Source organism: Psammomys obesus, unplaced genomic scaffold (assembly GCF_907164565.1).
Source record: "Psammomys obesus unplaced genomic scaffold, mPsaObe1.curated_primary_1811, whole genome shotgun sequence".
In the NCBI taxonomy this organism is placed as follows: domain Eukaryota; kingdom Metazoa; phylum Chordata; class Mammalia; order Rodentia; family Muridae; genus Psammomys; species Psammomys obesus.
In genome coordinates, this window is record NW_026585609.1 from 3736170 (window position 1) to 3754230 (window position 18061).

The 18061-nt window shown below is 43.3% G+C and overlaps 1 protein-coding gene and 1 non-coding gene across 2 annotated transcripts in view; both read right to left on the reverse strand.

Moving 5' to 3' along the window:
- Positions 1 to 3707: 3707 nt before the first annotated feature.
- LOC129680450 (U6 spliceosomal RNA) lies at positions 3708 to 3814 on the reverse strand. Its single transcript, XR_008720694.1, has one exon. It is a non-coding gene; the product is annotated as a U6 spliceosomal RNA (small nuclear RNA).
- Positions 3815 to 8970: 5156 nt separating this feature from the next.
- Dera (deoxyribose-phosphate aldolase) overlaps positions 8971 to 18061 on the reverse strand; it is a 73534-nt gene continuing 64443 nt past the window's right edge. Inside the window, exons 7-9 of the mRNA XM_055610439.1 lie at positions 13472 to 13584; positions 9956 to 10105; positions 8971 to 9739 (exon numbers count right to left, since the gene is read on the reverse strand). Of these exons, the coding sequence (XP_055466414.1) occupies positions 9683 to 9739; positions 9956 to 10105; positions 13472 to 13584 (320 nt within the window). The 3' untranslated portion in view covers positions 8971 to 9682. The remainder of the gene's footprint in view (positions 9740 to 9955; positions 10106 to 13471; positions 13585 to 18061) is intronic.

Consider the following 18061-nt stretch of genomic DNA (forward strand, 5'->3'; position numbering starts at 1 on the left):
ACATAAACAAACTGAAGGAAAAAACCACATGATCATCTCCTTAGATGCTGAAAAAGCATTTGACAAAGTCCAATACCCATTCATGTTTAAAGTCTTGGAGAGATCAGGGATACAAGGCACATACCTAAAGATAGTAAAGGCAATATACAGCAAGCCTATAGCCAACATCAAACTCAATGGAGAGAAACTTAAATCAATCCCACTGAAATCAGGGACAAGACAAGGCTGCCCACTGTCTCCATATCTCTTCAACATAGTACTTGAAGTCCTAGCCAGAGCAAGAAGACAACTAAAAAAGATCAAGGGGATACAAATCGGAAAGGAAGAGGTCAAAGTGTCACTATTTGCAGATGATATGATAGTATACATGAGCGACCCTAAAAATTCAACCAGAGAACTCCTTCAGCTGATAAACACCTTCAGCAAAGTGGCAGGATACAAAATCAACTCAAAAAAATCAGAAGCCCTCCTGTACACCAAAGACAAAAAGGCTGAGAAAGAAATTAGGGAAACAACACCCTTCACAATAGCCACTAATAACATAAAGTACCTTGAGGTGACTCTAACCAAGAAAGTGAAAGACCTGTTTGAGAAAAACTTCAAGTCTCTGAAGAAAGAAATCGAAGAAGATCTCAGAAGATGGAAAGATCTCCCGTGCTCATGGATTGGTAGGATTAACATTGTGAAAATGGCCATCCTGCCAAAAGCAATCTACAGATTCAATGCAATTCCCATCAAAATACCAACTCAATTCTTTACAGACCTTGAAAAAAGATTCTCAGCTTCATATGGAGAAACAAAAAACCCAGAATCTCCAAAATGATCCTGTACAACAACAGATCATCTGGAGGTATCTCCATTCCTGATCTCAAGCTGTACTACAGGGCAACAGTAATAAAAACTGCATGGTATTGGCATAGAAACAGAAAGGAGGATCAATGGAACCACATAGAAGACCCAGAAATAAACCCACACACCTATGAATACTCAATATTTGACAAAGAAGCCAAATCCATTCAATGGAAAAAAGACAGCATCTTCAACAAATGGTGCTGGTCTAACTGGATGTCTACATGCAGAAAAATGAAAATAGATCCATATTTATCACCCTGCACAAAACTAAAGTCCAAGTGGATCAAGGACCTCAACATAAAACCAGATACTCTAAATCAGTTGGAAAAAAAAGTGGGGAACAGCCTAGAACTCATTGGCACAGGAGACAACTTCCTGAACAGAACACCAACAGCACAGGCTCTAAGAGCAACAATCAATAAATGGGACCTCATGAAACTGAAAAGCTTCTGTAAAGCAAAAGACACTGTCATGAAAACAAAACGACTGCCTACAGATTGGGAAAGAATCTTCACCAACCCTTTATCTGACAGAGGGCTAATATCCAGTATATATAAAGAACTAAAGAAGCAGAAAAGCAACAAACCAAGTAATCCACTTAAAAAATGGGGAACAGAGCTAAACAGAGAATTCTCGACAGAGGAACATCAAATGGCAGAGAAACACTTAAAGAAATACTCAACCTCATTAGCCAGTAGAGAAATGCAAATCAAAACAACCCTGAGATTTCACCTTACACCCATCAGAATGGCCAAGATGAAAAACTCAAGTGACAACACATGCTGGAGAGATTGTGGAGAAAAAGGAACCTCCTCCATTTCTGGTGGGAATGTAAACTGGTTCAACCACTTTGGAAGTCAATCTGGCGCTTTCTCAGACAATTAGGAGTAGTGCTACCTCAAGACCCAGCTATACCACTCCTAGGTATATACCCAAAATTTGCTCAAGTACACAACAAAGACATTTGTTCAACCATGTTTGTAGCAGCTTTATTTGTAATAGCCAGAACTTGGAAACAACCCAGATGTCCATCAACAGAGGAATGGATACAGAAATTGTGGTATTTTTACACAATGGAATACTACTCAGCAATCAAAAGGGAGGAAATCATGAAATTTGCTGGCAAATGGTGGGATCTAGAAAAGATCATTCTGAGTGAAGTATCCCAGAAGGAGAAAGACAAACTTGGTATATACTTGCTTATATAGACCTACAAGATATGATAAACATAATGAAATCTACACACCTAAAGAAGATAATCAAGTAAGTGGACACAGGTGAAGATGATCAATCCTCATTTAGAAAGACAAATGGGATGTACATTGAATGTATGACAGGAGTCTATCGCAAAAGGCATCTGAAAGACTCTACCTAGCAGTGTTTCAAAGCAGACACTAAGACTCATAACCAAACCATGGCAGAGTGCAGGGAATCATATGAAAGAAGGTGAGTTAGTATGATATGGAAAGGATAGGAGCTCTACAAATACCAAATATATCCGGGAACAGGGTCTTTTCTGAGACTGACACTCAACCAAGGACCATCTATGGATATAACATAGAACTTCTGCTCAGATGTGGCCCATGGTAGTTCAGTAACCAAGTAGTTTTCCAAAGTAAGGGGAACAAGGACTATTTCTAACAGGATCTCAAGGGCAGGCTCTTTGACCTCCCCTCCCCCCCAGGGGAGGAGCAGTCCTGTTAGGCCACAGAGGAGGACTTTGCAGCCAGCCTTGAAGATACCTGATAAAACAGGGTCAAATGAAAGGGGAGGAGGTCCTCCCCTATCAGTGGACTTGGAAAGGGGCAGGGAGGAGACCAGGGAGGGAGTTGGGGAGGGGGAGGGATGAGGGAGCGGGATACAGCTGGGACACAGAGTTAACAAATTGTAACTAAAAAATAAAATAAAAATAAATAAAGAAAATTCTGTTTAGCTCTGTACCCCATTTTTTAATTGGATATTTGTTTTGTTGGTGTTTAATTTTTTGAGTTCTTTGTATATTTTAGATATTAGCCCTTTGTCAGATGTAGGATTGGTGAAGATCTTTTGCTCATCTATAGACTGCCATTTTGTTCTGCTGACAATGCCCTGTGCCTTACAGAAGCTTTTCAGTTTCATGAGGTCCTATTTATTTTTTATTAAATTTTTATTTTTTATATTAATTACAGTTTGTTCACTTTATATCCCAGCTGTAGCCCTCTCCCTCATTCCCTCCCAATCCCATCCTCCTTCCCCAATCTCCCATGCCCCTCTCCAAGTCCACTGATAGGGGAGGTCCTCCTCCCCTTCCATCTGACCCTAGCTTATCAGGTCTCATCAAGACTAGCTGCATTGTCCTCCTCTGTGGCCTGGCAAGGCTGCTCCCCACTCAGGGGTCCCATTTATTGTTGATCTTAGAACCTGAGCTGTTGGTGTTCTGTTCAGCAATTTGTCTCCTGTATCAATGAGTTTAAGGCTGATTCACACTTTCTCTTGTAGTAGATTTAGTGTTTCTGGTTTTATGTTGAGGTCTTTGATCCACTTGGGTTTGAGTTTTGTGCCAGGTGAGAAATATAGATCTATTTGCATTTTCTACATGTGGACATCCAGTTAGACCAGCACCATTTGTTGAAGATGCTATATTTTTTTCATTATATGGTTTTGGCTTCTTTGTCAAAATCAGGTGTCTGTAGGTGTGTGGGTTAATTTCTAGGTCTTAGATTCAATTCCCTTAATTCACCAGTCTGTGTCTATGCCAGTACCATGCAGTTTTAATGACTATTGCTCTGTAGCACAGCTTAACATCAGGGATAGAGATATCTCCAGAAGTTTTTTGTAGAGGATTGTTTTAGCTATTCTGGGTTTTTTGTTTTTCCAAAAATATGGAATGCTTCATGAATTTGCATGTCATCCATTCTCAGGGGCCATGTTAATCTTCTCTGTAGCATTCCAATTTTAGTTTATGTGCTGCCGAAGCAAGCACAACTCTACAGTTTTAAGGAGTGGTTTGAACACTGTACTTAGCTGGCTGCCTATATTTCCAATATTCTGTACAATGCTCAGCAAACTTTAAGCACTCTTTCTGCTAGGGTAGAATTCTGTTCTTTAGAACTGGGACCTGTGCATGGCTATTCCAGTATGGATAGAGCACACACTTAAAAAGCAAAAGACAAATGTTAAACTCTCAAACACATTTAGCATCTAATATTTCCATAAGTCCTAGGGGTTCTTCACACAGAACCTTTGAACAAAGAGCCAACTATCTGTGAAGTGTGCCATTATCTATCCCAAATGTAAGGCAAAGAATGGCGTCTGTAAAAATAAGGCTCAGTGTTAAGCACCTGACTACACTTGGATCATCAAAAGCTGAAGCGTTTCAAATCAGTAAAATGAAGTGCAGCTGCATCTCACCACTCTGGTTTGCTGGAATCCTTTGGAGATTTCAAGGGTAATGATTCTAAACATGTCTAAAGTGTTTATTCTAGGCTCCAATGCTTGCTTTGAAAGCCCAAAGTGGAATCAAGTTCATTGCCCACTGTGAAGAGATTAAGGGATAGTGTCATTACCATTGTTCCCACTCCTACTCTTGGCTATGAAGAACTCTAACACATGCTACCCCTGGAGTTTCATGGTAGAGCCCTGCAGCCTGTAGGTCTGACTGACTGGTTCAAGGATGTGTTCACTACTTTGGGACCCCTGAGTTGAGAACAAACTTTGCTAGGCCAGTGCTTCTCAAGCGTGGTTCCAGGATCACAGTCCGCACCCTGAGGTAAGCTCTCAGTTGCCAGTCTTAAGCTGCAGCCTCCTTAGGTGGGCAACCCCCAACCCTATTTGTGAAAGGCCAGTATTTCTGATGCTAGCATTTGACAACCACTCTCTTTGAGGGATAAGACACCCCGATCAAAGGACAATCTCAGGTGACAGGAACAGCAAGGAACACCTTGATGGCACGGTCCAGAACTGAAGGAGCTCTGGCTCGGAACTCATTAAACCTTACTTCTCTGGCCCAGATGGAATACATAAGTTTCCTGGGATCATCAGGTATGAAGAAAACTTGGATCTTCTTAGGTTTAAAAAAAAAATCTCCCAGGTTTTTCTTTGCTCTGAGACAGTCTCATATAGTCCAGACTGGCATCAAACCCAAGGATTATCTTCAACTTCTGGTCCTCTTGCCTCTTCTTCTGGAAGTTCTAGGATTACAGATGGGTGCCACCATTCCTGGGGTATGCAGTACTGCATGCCACCAACAGGGCTGCATACCTGGGTCCCTTACTTTTGTCAGTTTTCCAAGCCCTTCCTCATCCCTGTCAGTCATGGGTAAAGTACAATGTTATGCTACTGTAGCATCATGTTATTGCTCCAATGAATTGAAAACATTCCTAAATTCTCTCCAGGGAAATCAACACCACATAACTAATGTTTTTGGCTTGTGTTGTTTTAATTTAATGTGTAAGGGTATTTTGCTTAACGTTTATCTGTGCACGTGTGCAGCTGATGTCCAGGGAAGCCAGATGAGGACACGGGATACCCTGAAACTGGAGTTACAGGTGGTCATCAGCCACCATAAGGGTGCTGAAAATCAAGTCTGGGTCTTCTGCAAGAATAGCAAGTGCTCTTCACTGTTAAACCATTTTTTTCAGCCCCAAGACTCATCTTTTAAAAATTCAGATTTGGGGGCCTATCTTTTCTATATACTCCTCTTTGCTCTCTTAGTGCTTTTGTTTTAAAAAGTTTCAGTTCATTGTAAGGTCACTATATTTCACATTCATTGCATTAAACATCTGATCCTCTTTTGTCCTATTAAATAAGAACTGACCAGATGGGCATTTCTCTACTCTCTCTCCTGAGCAGGTTTTAAGCAATTAAAAACGATTATTTTTACTACCTATTTTATGTATCCGCCAGATGTTATCTGTGGTCATTTCTGGAAAAGATCACCCTGTGGAGGTTATAATACATATTTTCCTTTGGGAACCTGGACTCCTGAGTGCGATCAGGAAAGCACATGAAATTGATTTACTCTTGTATGCTTGTTCCACTGACAAACTAGACCTAATAGCTCAGTGTCTCTGAAGGCAAAGATCTAGTCAGAATTTTCCTTCTTTGTATCCTTGCATTCTGGACCTACTTGTGTTGAGTCAGAAACAGAAAACAAACAAAACCCATCTCTCTGGATATCAGCTTCCCACTGTACTTTGATTTTTTTCCAAAGAACTGATTTGACTTCCATAGTTGTCTATGCATGACATAGGAAAGTGCTGGCTCATTCAGGACTGGAACTCCTTACCAATGGACACACTTCCAGATGTCACTGATGGTGTCTGTGCAGCTCTTCCTAAGCCAGTTCATGTGCATTTCTCATTAGTGCTGAAATGATCCAGAATGAAGCAAAGAATTCATAATTATAGAACTGCTCTGTGATTACACATGTCATTTTCTCCCCATGCAGACACAAATTGGAAATATTTTTTCCTGAAACAAAGACAGTCTGTTAAAAAATGTAGAGCTATAGTCATCCAATGTTGTGACGTTATAACCAACAGAAAACTCCACCACACTATCACATAACTGAATGGGTACGCAGAGGCAGCCTCAAAAAACACCACGTCTGACCAAACTCACCACCCAACCACAATTTTGAGATTTGGAATGATGGGGTCAATCAACAAGCAAGAGCATTTCAGGTTTTAAAACCTGCAATGTCCTGTCAAATACTTCAAGATGAGGCAGTGTGGATTCTGGCTTTGGGCTAACTCTTGTTTTTGAGACAGCATCTCACTCTGTGGCCTGTGTTGCCTGGAACTCTCCGTGTGGATCAAGGATGGTCCCCAAGTCACTGAGACCTGCCTTAAAGACACTAAGGGCATGCACCCATGCACCCAGCTTCAGCTCTGGCTTGAATGTAACTTTGAGGAAGTGATTTTTCTACTCTTTCCCCATGTACAGAATGACAGGTTTCAATGAGACTGTTCTCTGAAGTCTCTTCAAGTCCCATTGCATATGATTGTAAACTTTAGGCCTATCCTGCTTAATCACAACACTGTAACCATTTTTGGGAGGGAGAGGAAGGTTGCTCCTACTAACTGCATCTTTTCACACAGAACCTAATTGTGTGAAGCATCTGTCCCCAGTACTCTGATGTACACAGATTTCCTTAGAGTAAAACATGGTCATCTTAGAGATGACCTTTTCTTTGTGCTTAATAGCAATCTCCATCAGCTGGGATGTCCCCCATTAAAGTCACCTGTGTAACACGCAGATAAAGAGTCAGGTAAGATGAGCCAGGCATGCCTCATGAAGAACCCCAAAGTCCTTAGAACAAACTGTCCCTCAAAATATAACATTATTCACCTTTGGCTCAGGTCACACTCATCAGCTTCTAATAGGTTTGAGAGACTCACCAGTCTTAATTTCCTGCATGCATCTGTGATTGTCCACAGAGGTCAATTTCAGGGGCTGCCTCATATAAATTAAAAATGAAGATAATGATGCCTGTTCACCTGATCAACTGACATGACCAGCTGGGTTTAATGGGAGGAAAACAGAAAACTGAAATGAAGCTTCGAAGGTGATAGGTATAATTATTTTTCGTAATGCTTCTTCTCTGAAGGAAGCTGGCCACGGCGCTGGTAAGCCCCGCACGCAGTTTGAAGCTGAACACGGCATTCTGGCTAAGGCACCAGACAGGAGTCAGTATTCTGCTACAGCGCCGGGAAAAGCAGGGTTCCTTTTCTGCTCTTGTTTTAGTTGTTTCCTTTACAGTTAGTGAGGTGCTTTGAGGGAATTGCTTAATTGACTCCCGAGAGGCAAATTCTAATTTAGATCGGTACAAAGTGTTTTCTCTTTCTAGCCATAAAACATTTTCTTGGATTTGTTCTAATTATCCTTGGGGTGATGTGATCTTGGGTCTGAACGCCCCATTATGTCACCTGCCCTCACCCCTTCACTTCACAGAAGCAGACACAGGTCGGAGGATGCACACACACCAGACCAACGTCCCAAGGTTAGATAGAGGTTAGAACTGCTGCACAAAATGATGAACAAGACTGACCCAGGCCGCCACTTCTGCTTGTAATTAACAGGAGAGGTATCAGAGAAAAGTGGAAGAAGAAACAGAGAGGGAGGGAGGGAGGGAGGGAAGGAAATATTGATTCTTGATGCAAAGGCACCATTTACAGGACTCGGGTTCCAAAACATGGTAGAAGGGTCAACAAGCAAAGAATTTGGAGGAAGGCTGGAGCCACACAGCAAAGGAGCACACAGAGCATGACATCAGTCACATGTCACAGCTTAGTTCATGGGTCCCTGGCTGCATGAAGGTGACTCACAGAAGCGACTGCAGACTCAGCAGCCCGCCTCCCACCTGGCTTGCTGATTACTCACTCACTATTTCTTTTTGTCGTCCCGGGTCATCAAGTCAAAGGCCTCTCTCACAGGCCACATGGGCATGCCAACCCTACCCTGTGCCTACTTCTCCAAGCTTGGGCTTATTTGTCTATGTGCATGCAGGTAAACGCATGAGTGTGTGTGGAAAGCAGAGGCCAGCAGAATGTCATTCCTCGGATGCAGCCAGCCTGGTTTTTAGACAGGAGCCTGCACAGTAAGAGGCCTGGCCAGGGCTGGAGTCACAAGCAGGTGCCACCACTGCCCAACTTTATTCCCTCCTCCTCCTGCCCCTCCTCTTCCTTTGTTTTCTTTTATAAATAATGTAAAGAAATTAAAAACAACACTGACCACCAAGCCTGCCAGGCAGGATGGTGCTCCTGGCTTAATATTATTATTATTATTTTGAGACGGGGCTTCTCTGTAGCAGTCTACCCTGGAACTCCCTCTGTAGTCCAGGCTGACCTCAAACTCACAAGATCTGCCTGCCTCTGTCTACCCAGTGCTGGAATCAAGGAATCAAAGGCATGTGCCACCATACCTAGATAAAAGTTTGCTGGTTTGTTTTCTGTTTGTTTGTTTTGAGACAGATTTTCTCGGTGTAGACGAGGCTGGCCTTGAACTCACAGAGATTCACTTGCCTCTGCCTCCCTAGTGCTGGGATTAAAGGTGTGCACCACCACCTTGGCCTGCTCCCAGTATTTCTAAGCTCCAGCCCGGAAATGGTCCCCACCCATCAAAAGTAAACAAAACAAATAAACACAGAGACTTCTGTATTTAAAGACTCGGTGATATTAACATTTTCTCGTAAAAACCTCAAAATCTAGTAGCAAAACAATTCATGAACGTGGTCTGTTCCGCACAGCAAGTCAGGTAAACAGCCACGGCAGGTTCCGCACTCAAGATCAGCACAGGGAGGCTCAGTGTCCTTTTGCCGTAGCACACGCTTTAATTTTTACTATATATTACTCAATTGTTTGTTTGTGTGTATCAGAGGTGGGGGCACGCATGTGTGGATGTCAGAGGATGGACGTCGGAGTCGGCTCTCCCGTCAGCTGTGCAGGTACTGAGAACTAAGCTGGGGGCGTCAGGTTTGGCAGCAAGCTCCCATCTCTGCCAAGCCCTCTTGCCTGCCCTAGAATCTCACGTCCCAGGCAGTTAAATTTCATTTTCCCCCTCAGAATTTGCTGCAGTACAGGCCATTAGAACCACTTTATTCTAAGCTTTTCAGAGAAAATCTTCACTTAATAAATGTACATCTCCTGGCAATTAAGACCAGTTCAGCCTCACCTGATCTGAGTTCCACATTACAGATTCAGTTGGTTTGTTTCCTTTATTCTTTCGAGTTAATTTCAGTGGAGATTTTTAATGAGGAAAAAGTCAGTTACCTATTCTTAAACCTTAGCAATTATGCAAAAATATTTTTTAAAAAATTGTTGCAAGTTGCTTTTCTGGGCCGGCTGCTGACCTAAGACATCGGGAGATCATGATAAGCTGCGTATCGTCCGGTCACGTGATGGTAAATCTGTGAGGAAAACCAGTTTCATTAATTAATAAGTAAGCAGCCACACACATTAAGTCGTAATTATACCATTGCACAATAATAATTTCACTTGGCGTTGAGTTGGTGCAAAGCAGAACTGGCACCTGATCTGCAGCAGGTGCGGGTTCGCCGGAAGGCGGTGGAGACTTGGCGCTGAAGCCGCTCACCTCCTCTCCTTCCGGGGACAGTCAGACTCACCTGCCTCTCGATGTCCGAAAGCAGAGAGCTGGCCCCAATGCGGAAGAGCTCAGGCGTCAGCCACTTGTCCCCCAGTTCCTCCTTCACCAGAGAGAGCCACGCAAGGGACTCCTTTGCGGTGCGGATGCCTCCTGCAGGCTTAAAGCCGACCTAAGCGGGAGGAGAGAAGAGCAGCCATTGTCACCGGGCTGATTTCAAAAGGGTCAGTGCGAGTACCTTCTTCCTAGGCTTTCACTTCGGCAAAGGGACCTATCTCAGCAGCATCACCTGACTATACTTCACAATAGTTTTTCCAGCATAAATGGGATCTGGGCCACTGGGGCAAAAATGAGGGCGCATGTCACTCCTTTAAACCTCCACACTTCTAGAGTAAAGCTGCACAGCTGGAGAAGCCAAGGAAAGCGTCAGGAGACAAGAAAATACACCCCAGATGTCCATCCGGTCTCCACTGCTTCCAGTGAGCTTCAAGGATCATGTGGACTCAAGACAGGATCCCTGTGGCCACAAGGTCAACTTATCCCTCTGGCAGCCATCAGCAAGGAGAACTGATAGAAGCTTTCCCCAACTAAACTGCAGATTTCTTAGGAGGCTGTAGGCACAGAGTCCTATAAGGCAGGTAAGCCATTAGTGCATGCATGGGGAGAAAATGTTGCCTTGCCTTTCAGTCTATAAATCAGCGCAATTCATGGCCAAGAGGCTGAGAGCCATCTTAAAGCCATGCTTTTCTAGAGGAGTTCAGTTCTCAGCACTCACGTTGAGGGGTTTGGGTGCCCTTTACTGGCACCCATAAACACATGGAGCACACAAACAAACAGGCATGCATGTACACACACACACACACACACACACACACAGATAAATCCTTCAAGACACAGCCCAAATCAGCCAATATCTGTTGTTTCTACGTGATGTCTGATATCTGTCAGGAAGAGAAGAGCAGGTTCCATGTGTAGCAACTTCATGGTCCCCTGGTTTGCTTGTCCTTGGAACCATCTGAAAGAAAAGACAAATCTACATACACAAGCCACCAAACCACATGGTGGCCTTTTTCAAATAAATCACACTAGCAGGGACCAGTACACACAGACTAGAGAAAGAAGCCAATGAATGAAAGGTCCTGCAAGCAAGAGGGAAACCTCACTGTAAATCTGACCACCGCCATGAGCAGGGTTACGAATGATCTCCTAGGTGTTCCCCCTGCCTCAGACACACATGGCAGAGCCATTGCTGAGGAATGGCAAGCAAACAAAACGAAGTCAGTGAACCAGCGGTGGCATGTACGTTCATCAGAGAAGCCTTTCTGCAAGTTGGGGGGCGTTCATAAAGACTTCATAAAAATATTTCAGCGTCAGCGACTTCATTCAGTCATGTTTCCAGAAAAGAAGTTCTTGCATAAGTTAATACTGTTTAAGGGGGAGGATACAGAAAACATAAATCTGTAATGAAACTGGTTGTGAAATATTAAAGTGCAGCTTCTCAGGGGTGGCAGCAAGCACAGTCCGGGAAGGCGGGCTTTTGCACCGTATGACACGGCTTACATCAATGAAGGGGGAGCTAGTCCAGGGCCTCCTGTGCTTAATGTCAGCAACTTGGAAGCCAGGCCTGCTTTGCGGATGCATACAAAGACACGTACAGGTTCTCCTTGCTGGAAATCAACGTGATGAAGTAAATAGGATGTGTCTTGCACTTGGGTTTTTTTTGAGACTAAGTGGGGCATTGGCTGTTAGGGTGGGGAAAGAAAGAATGGGAAAATGAGCAAAATGCCCCTCCAAGGTCCAGCCTGGACCACTGGACACCCACCGTGTTCTCTGAGGCCTGTTCTGAAAATACATGTTCATGTTTACACCTGAGAATTAACGCATGGCCTGTGATCGCCCACTCAGGAACTATTCCTTTAGTCCCCAGTGACATGCTTTTTTATCCCTAACAATGGAGGTCATGCAACATGGATGCCTAGGAAATCTCCCAGACCCATGGCCACCAAGGCTGGGAGGCTGGGAGTCCCCCGTGCATGGCAAGTTGAGTACCTGATTTTGATGTTCTCAGGCAATGCTTTATCAGAAACCTTCTGTGACCCAGCAGAATGGGGTTGTTAAGCGACCTTAGCAATGAGTCCCATGAGCCTAACTAGTAGAGGCAGTTACAACTAACAGGAAAAGACGACCTTCTCCTTATACAGCTTTACTTTGAAAACAAAACAATCACAACAAAACGTTCTTTAAATTGGCAGAATTGTATCAATGCAGAAAGTCCATCAAGCAGTATTAATCAGGGTCATCTGAAGGCAATGGCAGGTCATTTTCCTATCTGAACTTAACAGTGTGACTTTGTTCCGAGAAAATACTGGGAGATTATTTCCTCTCGCAAGAAGCACATTCCATATAAGTCTCTAATTCCAAAATAAATCCACTACAGTCATTTATAAAGTCATAAAGACATGCCACCCACCAGGCAACGCATTAAAGGCCTTCTTGAGGGAGGTTCGAGATGGCAGAAATCTAGTTACTGGTTTTTAAAAGCTGCCCCTCATGAAGAGAAGTCTCATTATATTATACATACACACACACACACACACACACACACACACACACACACACACACTTTTCCCTCTGTGCAAAAAAAGTCCTAAGATAATTTGTGAGTAGACAAGCAACTTGAAGTAAAAAAAAAAATCCAAATTCAGTTTTTAAGAAACACCTCGTGCGCATTTCCCTTTTAACTTTTCATGTTTCAAAAAAAATTCTGTTATTCTTCGAAAAGCTGACAAAAGCTAGCATATACCCTCCTGAGCTCGACACTCTTCCAAACAGCACGTCCACCTTCCAAAAACGGAAAAAAATGGATATTTAATTCAAGAGCTAAAGGACAGAGAGCTAGCTTTTCCCTGCTGTTGCACGGCATTTCATTATTCTGTTTAATAAGTTCATCTCCTCGAGAATTTTCTCTTCACCTCATATTATTAAAAGTAATAAGTTTTTCTGGACCGGGGGTTTCCCAACAGAAAAACCAATTTATGTGTGTCCTTCAATAATGACAGGAAAAGATTATTTCCCATTATACTGCCTACTTTTCATATCACCACCACAGCTTATCATTCAATAAATGTTACTCCGCGATTCTTTCCATTCCGTGAGGAAGTTAAATTTCTACATTAACCTGTTTTGGCTGGCCAACGCCTTGCCAGAAAAACCTCTGTGTCGCAGCACAATTAGTTCCTTAAAGAACCCATTTAAGAATCTCTTGTCTGTGATAAAATTGTCTTCAGTTAATAAAAGGACAGAGAGTGGGTTTACACCCCGATCACACGCGCATGTTCCCACACTCACACTCCGTTAATGGCAAACTTTCCCCTGCTGAGGTGTTCTTTTGTAATGAAAGGTAAATTAAACATTTATCTTAATAAAGGCGACTCATTCACACCTTCTGCAGAGGGAGACGGTTATCATGCCAGCTGTGGGGAGGATTATAAATAGCACTCTCTTCACTTTGAAGGAAGATTTGCTGGCAAACACGTACCTTGTTTCCAGTTTTCCAGAAGAAATCTCTAATGGCCCGCAGCATCACGATGGCTACCGGGAAGGTGGCATTCACTGTCTCTTTTCCAGTAGAGGTCTTAATAAAGTCTGATCCTAAAACAACAGCAAGGAAATCTCAGGTTAATTAAAAACTTACTTCTTACACTTAAGTCAGTGAAAGAAATGGGTTGTGTGTGATCTCCCGCACTCCCCCCCACACACAAAACACTTTTTTTTTGTAATTATGTGGAAAAAAAAACTAAAAAGAAAAGCTACCTTTAAAAGAACTCTGTTTATATGTAAGAGCTGGAAGACAGGGAGAAGGGCTGCCGCTTCCGTCTTGTGGGCACAGCCCAGCTGCAGCAGCAGTTGTCACTACCAGGCCTGAACAGGACTAAGACTGAGCCTGTCACGATGGGGTTCTAGCCCTCCCTGCTGAACTTCTTGCTGCCAGCGGATTCCGGGGGAATGGGGCAGTCATTGTCTTTGGCTGACTACCCAAGGCTGAGCCCACCAGGCTCTGAGGACAGTTCTAAACCCAAAGCTGCGTGGCCCTGGTTAGAATCCATGGCTCACAGAACAGAACACAAGGCACCAATGTAGGAAAGGGAAGAAGGGATGGTTGACGGGGGGGGGGGACTGGGGGGTAGGAAGGAGTTAACAGAAAGGTGCTGTGTTCTTACTACTCTTTTCCCACACACGGACATGAAAGCAAAATGAAAAGAAAAAAATTAAGAATTTTGTCTTCCTTCACCACCAGATAAATTAAATTTGCCACTCACTGGATTCTCGTAGACTCTGGTGCTCCTGCCTCCGTGTCTCACGCCAATTAAAATCAAGTTGGTTTGCTTAATGCATAACTGGGATGAATAAAAACAGTTTTATGGCCTGTGCTCGCTACCATGTATCTTGACACTTTCCCACACAACTGTGGTGGGGTTCCTGCTCGTTCCCCTCATTCTCTCACTCTCTGTGGAAAGCACACGGCACACTTGTAGCAGCCCCAGAACTGGTGCGAGCTGACTTCTGTCGCATTGATGAAGCGGTAGGCCTCCCAAGCCAGATGAGGATGTGATGACAGATACCGTGCCCTTTCCTAGTTTGCAATGTTTTCAACAGCTTTCTTCTCCTGAGTCTTTAACCTGTTCATGTAAGAACAGCATGAGACAAATATTAACAGTGGCAGGGACTGGCACCTAGGTGCCTCATGGGTGGTCCAGCCTTACCATGGTTACCAAATATGGATAGGAACTATCTTCAAAGAGGGCACTGAGGCACGAAAAAGTTAGGTAGCTTCTTTAAAGTCACATGACATAGAGTCTCTCTCTTAAATTATATGTGCTCATGAGAGTGTGTGTGTGTGTGATTTCAGCTAAAGCAGTCTACCTTAGCTTGTCTGTTAAAAGTGTCCCGCTTATCTGGGGCCACACAGGCAGCCAGAACAGAGATGCCTTCCTTCAGGTGGTACCTAACCCAGCAGAGCTCACAACCCAACCCATCTATGCACAGCAAGGGACCACCAGATACAGCTAGAGAAGAACGTTCTGGAGCTTGCTTCACATACGCATGGTGGTAAAAATTGGAGTATAAGCTTTCAACACGGAGAAATGGCAAATGGCTGAATACATATATTCATACAGATTTGAATATTACCCAAGGAATAAATATATTGAAACATCACGTGGTCACTTATGTTCAATTTTTCCCAGTTTAAATGAATTGCATTTTTGAATGAGAGAAATCCATATTCTCTGTCCCCACCACACACCAAACTGAACCAGACTTTGACAAACACACACAAGGCTCTCAGCTGCACTTAGGTGCAAGTTCACAGCTCCTGTCCAGGGAATCCATGGAACAATACTTAAAACTAATTTGAGTCTCTCAGAGTCTATCAAAGAAATGTGGGACAGAACATGAAGAAACAACCTAAATCTTCCCATAAAGTGTTGGTTTGAAAAGATTCTTCCACAGCTCTCCTATGCACCGGAAGCCTCAGTTAGACCTGCCTTCATTATACATGCTATGAAGGCTCACATGGAAAACGTGAAAGCAAATGCACAACCTTGCCTTCAAAACCACAGCGACCCTAGGGAATAACATGAGGACTTGGGAGGCCCCTGACTCTACAAGCCAAATGAAAGCATGGACACGTCTGTCATGCAGCAACACGCTGCTCCTCTGTCTGCTGAAGTTATGACTTACAGAAAGAGGGTTTTGAGTCTCCTGCTGCAACTTGTCGTGAGTTGTGTCAAAGTCTGACTGTCATAATTTGATGCTCAGTTGCTAGGTACAGACTTTTTAAAATGCATGCATTTATTCATTTTATATTGATGCGTGTACATGCGTATGTGCGGGCATGTATATGTGTGCTCGCGTGCACATGTGATGCTAGGGATCACATGTGAAAGTCTGAGAACTGAGGGAACCGAGTCTCTCCTTCCACCACGAAGGTTCCCAAGACTGGACTCGGGTGGTCAGCATTGAGGCAAGTGCCCTTACTCACGGAGCCATCTCACCCTAAGTACGGACTTGTCAAGGACTCTTATGCCTTGTTGGAAAAAAAAAAGAGTTCATTTGCCAAATATAAAACCTCTTCTCTAAGCCTTCACGATGCTCCTATGGTCTGTGTTGTGTGGAATTAATACAGCTGCTCCTACAGGCTAACAAAGTGTGTCTTTCTCCAACCCTTAACTTTTTTAACTTTTGAGTGTTTATCGTGGATTTCTTATAAACATTCAGTAGTGGCTCGGTGGACATTTTTGTTATTGTTGTTTTGTTTTTTAAGACCATTAAGTGGTAGATTTAAATCATTAACATTTAAAGTGATTATTGATTCTGTCGGATTAATATCTACCATATTTAAGCCTCTTCCATGTGTTACATTTTTTGTTTAATTTTCACACCCTCTTTGGGTCTTCTCTGACTTACTGAGCATTCTACATGATTCTACATGATTCCATTTTCTCTTCTCATCATAGCAATTATCCTTTTCTCATACACTAGAGACTGGCCCAGAATATTTAATACTTAGTTCTTCCACATTCATCTCGGTCCATCTTCAGATAACAGTGGGCACTGCTAGTTCCTTTGCCTTTTAATGAAGGGTTCCTAACTGTTCCTTCTGTCTGTCAAGGTCAGAGTTTGTGGCCTTTCCCCCCAAAGGTCTTCTTTAAACACTTCCTGGGGGCTGTCCTCCAGCACTGCTTCCCTCAGCTTTTCACTGGAGAGCCATGGAGAGGGACAAGAGCATGTTACAGAGCTCCACTGCTAGGACCACTCCACTCGCTGCTGACCTGCTTTCAGGTGACAAGTCTGCTGGGAACATTTCCTCCATCTTGGGTAGGTAATGTGTTTTCTTTCTCTGGCTTTAGTTTTTCCAAGATTTCCCATTTGCCTTTGGCTTTCTCCTATTTGCATATGCCACACCTAGGAACAATTTTCTTTTTCAGTCTTCCTTGGCATTCTCTGTCCTGGATCTGTGATATATGGCCTGCCCTTAATTTTGGATCATTTGTGGCCATTATTCTCCCTCTGTAAAGTTTCTCTCTCTCTCTCTCGCTCTCTGTCCCTCTCGTATTATAATTGCACAAGTGTTATGACTTCTGAAAATTTCCCCAAGTTTTTGGAAGTTCTGTCTTTCCTAGCCACTCCTGGCCTGCGAAGTGTCCATCCACCTATTGTCACAGTCAAATGGCAAAGCAGAATCTGGAAGTATTAAGTTTCAAGCCAAGTCCTTCCATCCTAGAAATCAGAATACACATGGTACATGTAAGAGATATTTCTAGACAGATGCCAAATAAATATGATGGTGAGAAAGTACTGCGAAGTTCAAACTGATCTGCTAAACTACACTAACACAGGTGAGATACATGCAATTTGTTACAAACAAAACTGAAAGATGTGGAGGTATGTGGGAGAGCCTTGTCATCAGACACAAACAGCAAACCCAGAGGACAAACCATATCCTCCACGTATGTAGGCTGCTGGGGGACATGAGGCAATTACAGAAACATGTGTCTTAGGGGTGCTACTGTTGGCCTGGGGACGAGTCAGCATATGTGAAGCCTTGGGTTCCATCAAAGCTATGATTAACGTTTCTCACACTAAACAGACCGTTTTGAACCTGCAAACATCTGGCTTTTGTCCTTGGGGTGGTATGAGGTCTGATCACATGACTCTAAGGTTTACAGATGGGGCCTTTACTGTCAGTTTCAGATATCAGGAAGAAGAACAGCAAAGAATCACATAGCACATAGTTCAGGCATTTAGGAACTGGCTTCCATTAAATTTCAAAAAAAAAAAAAACAAAAAAAACATCAAGATCTGATTACACAGAGAATTTTAGAAAATGCATTACCTCGCTGCTTTGCCACTGGACTCTCCAGTGAGACTAGGGAGTCACACTTTTGTTTCATTTCTCATTTTAATATCTCTTCCTCCTGCCCTTTGCTAAAACAAAATTACCTCAGAGAAATACATGCTGCCTTCAGAATCAGCAAAAGCCCAGAGCACTATCACCTCTCTTCAGAACATGTGTAGATCCAGCCACAGCCAACCCCACCTCAGAACCCAGCCACAGCCAACCCCA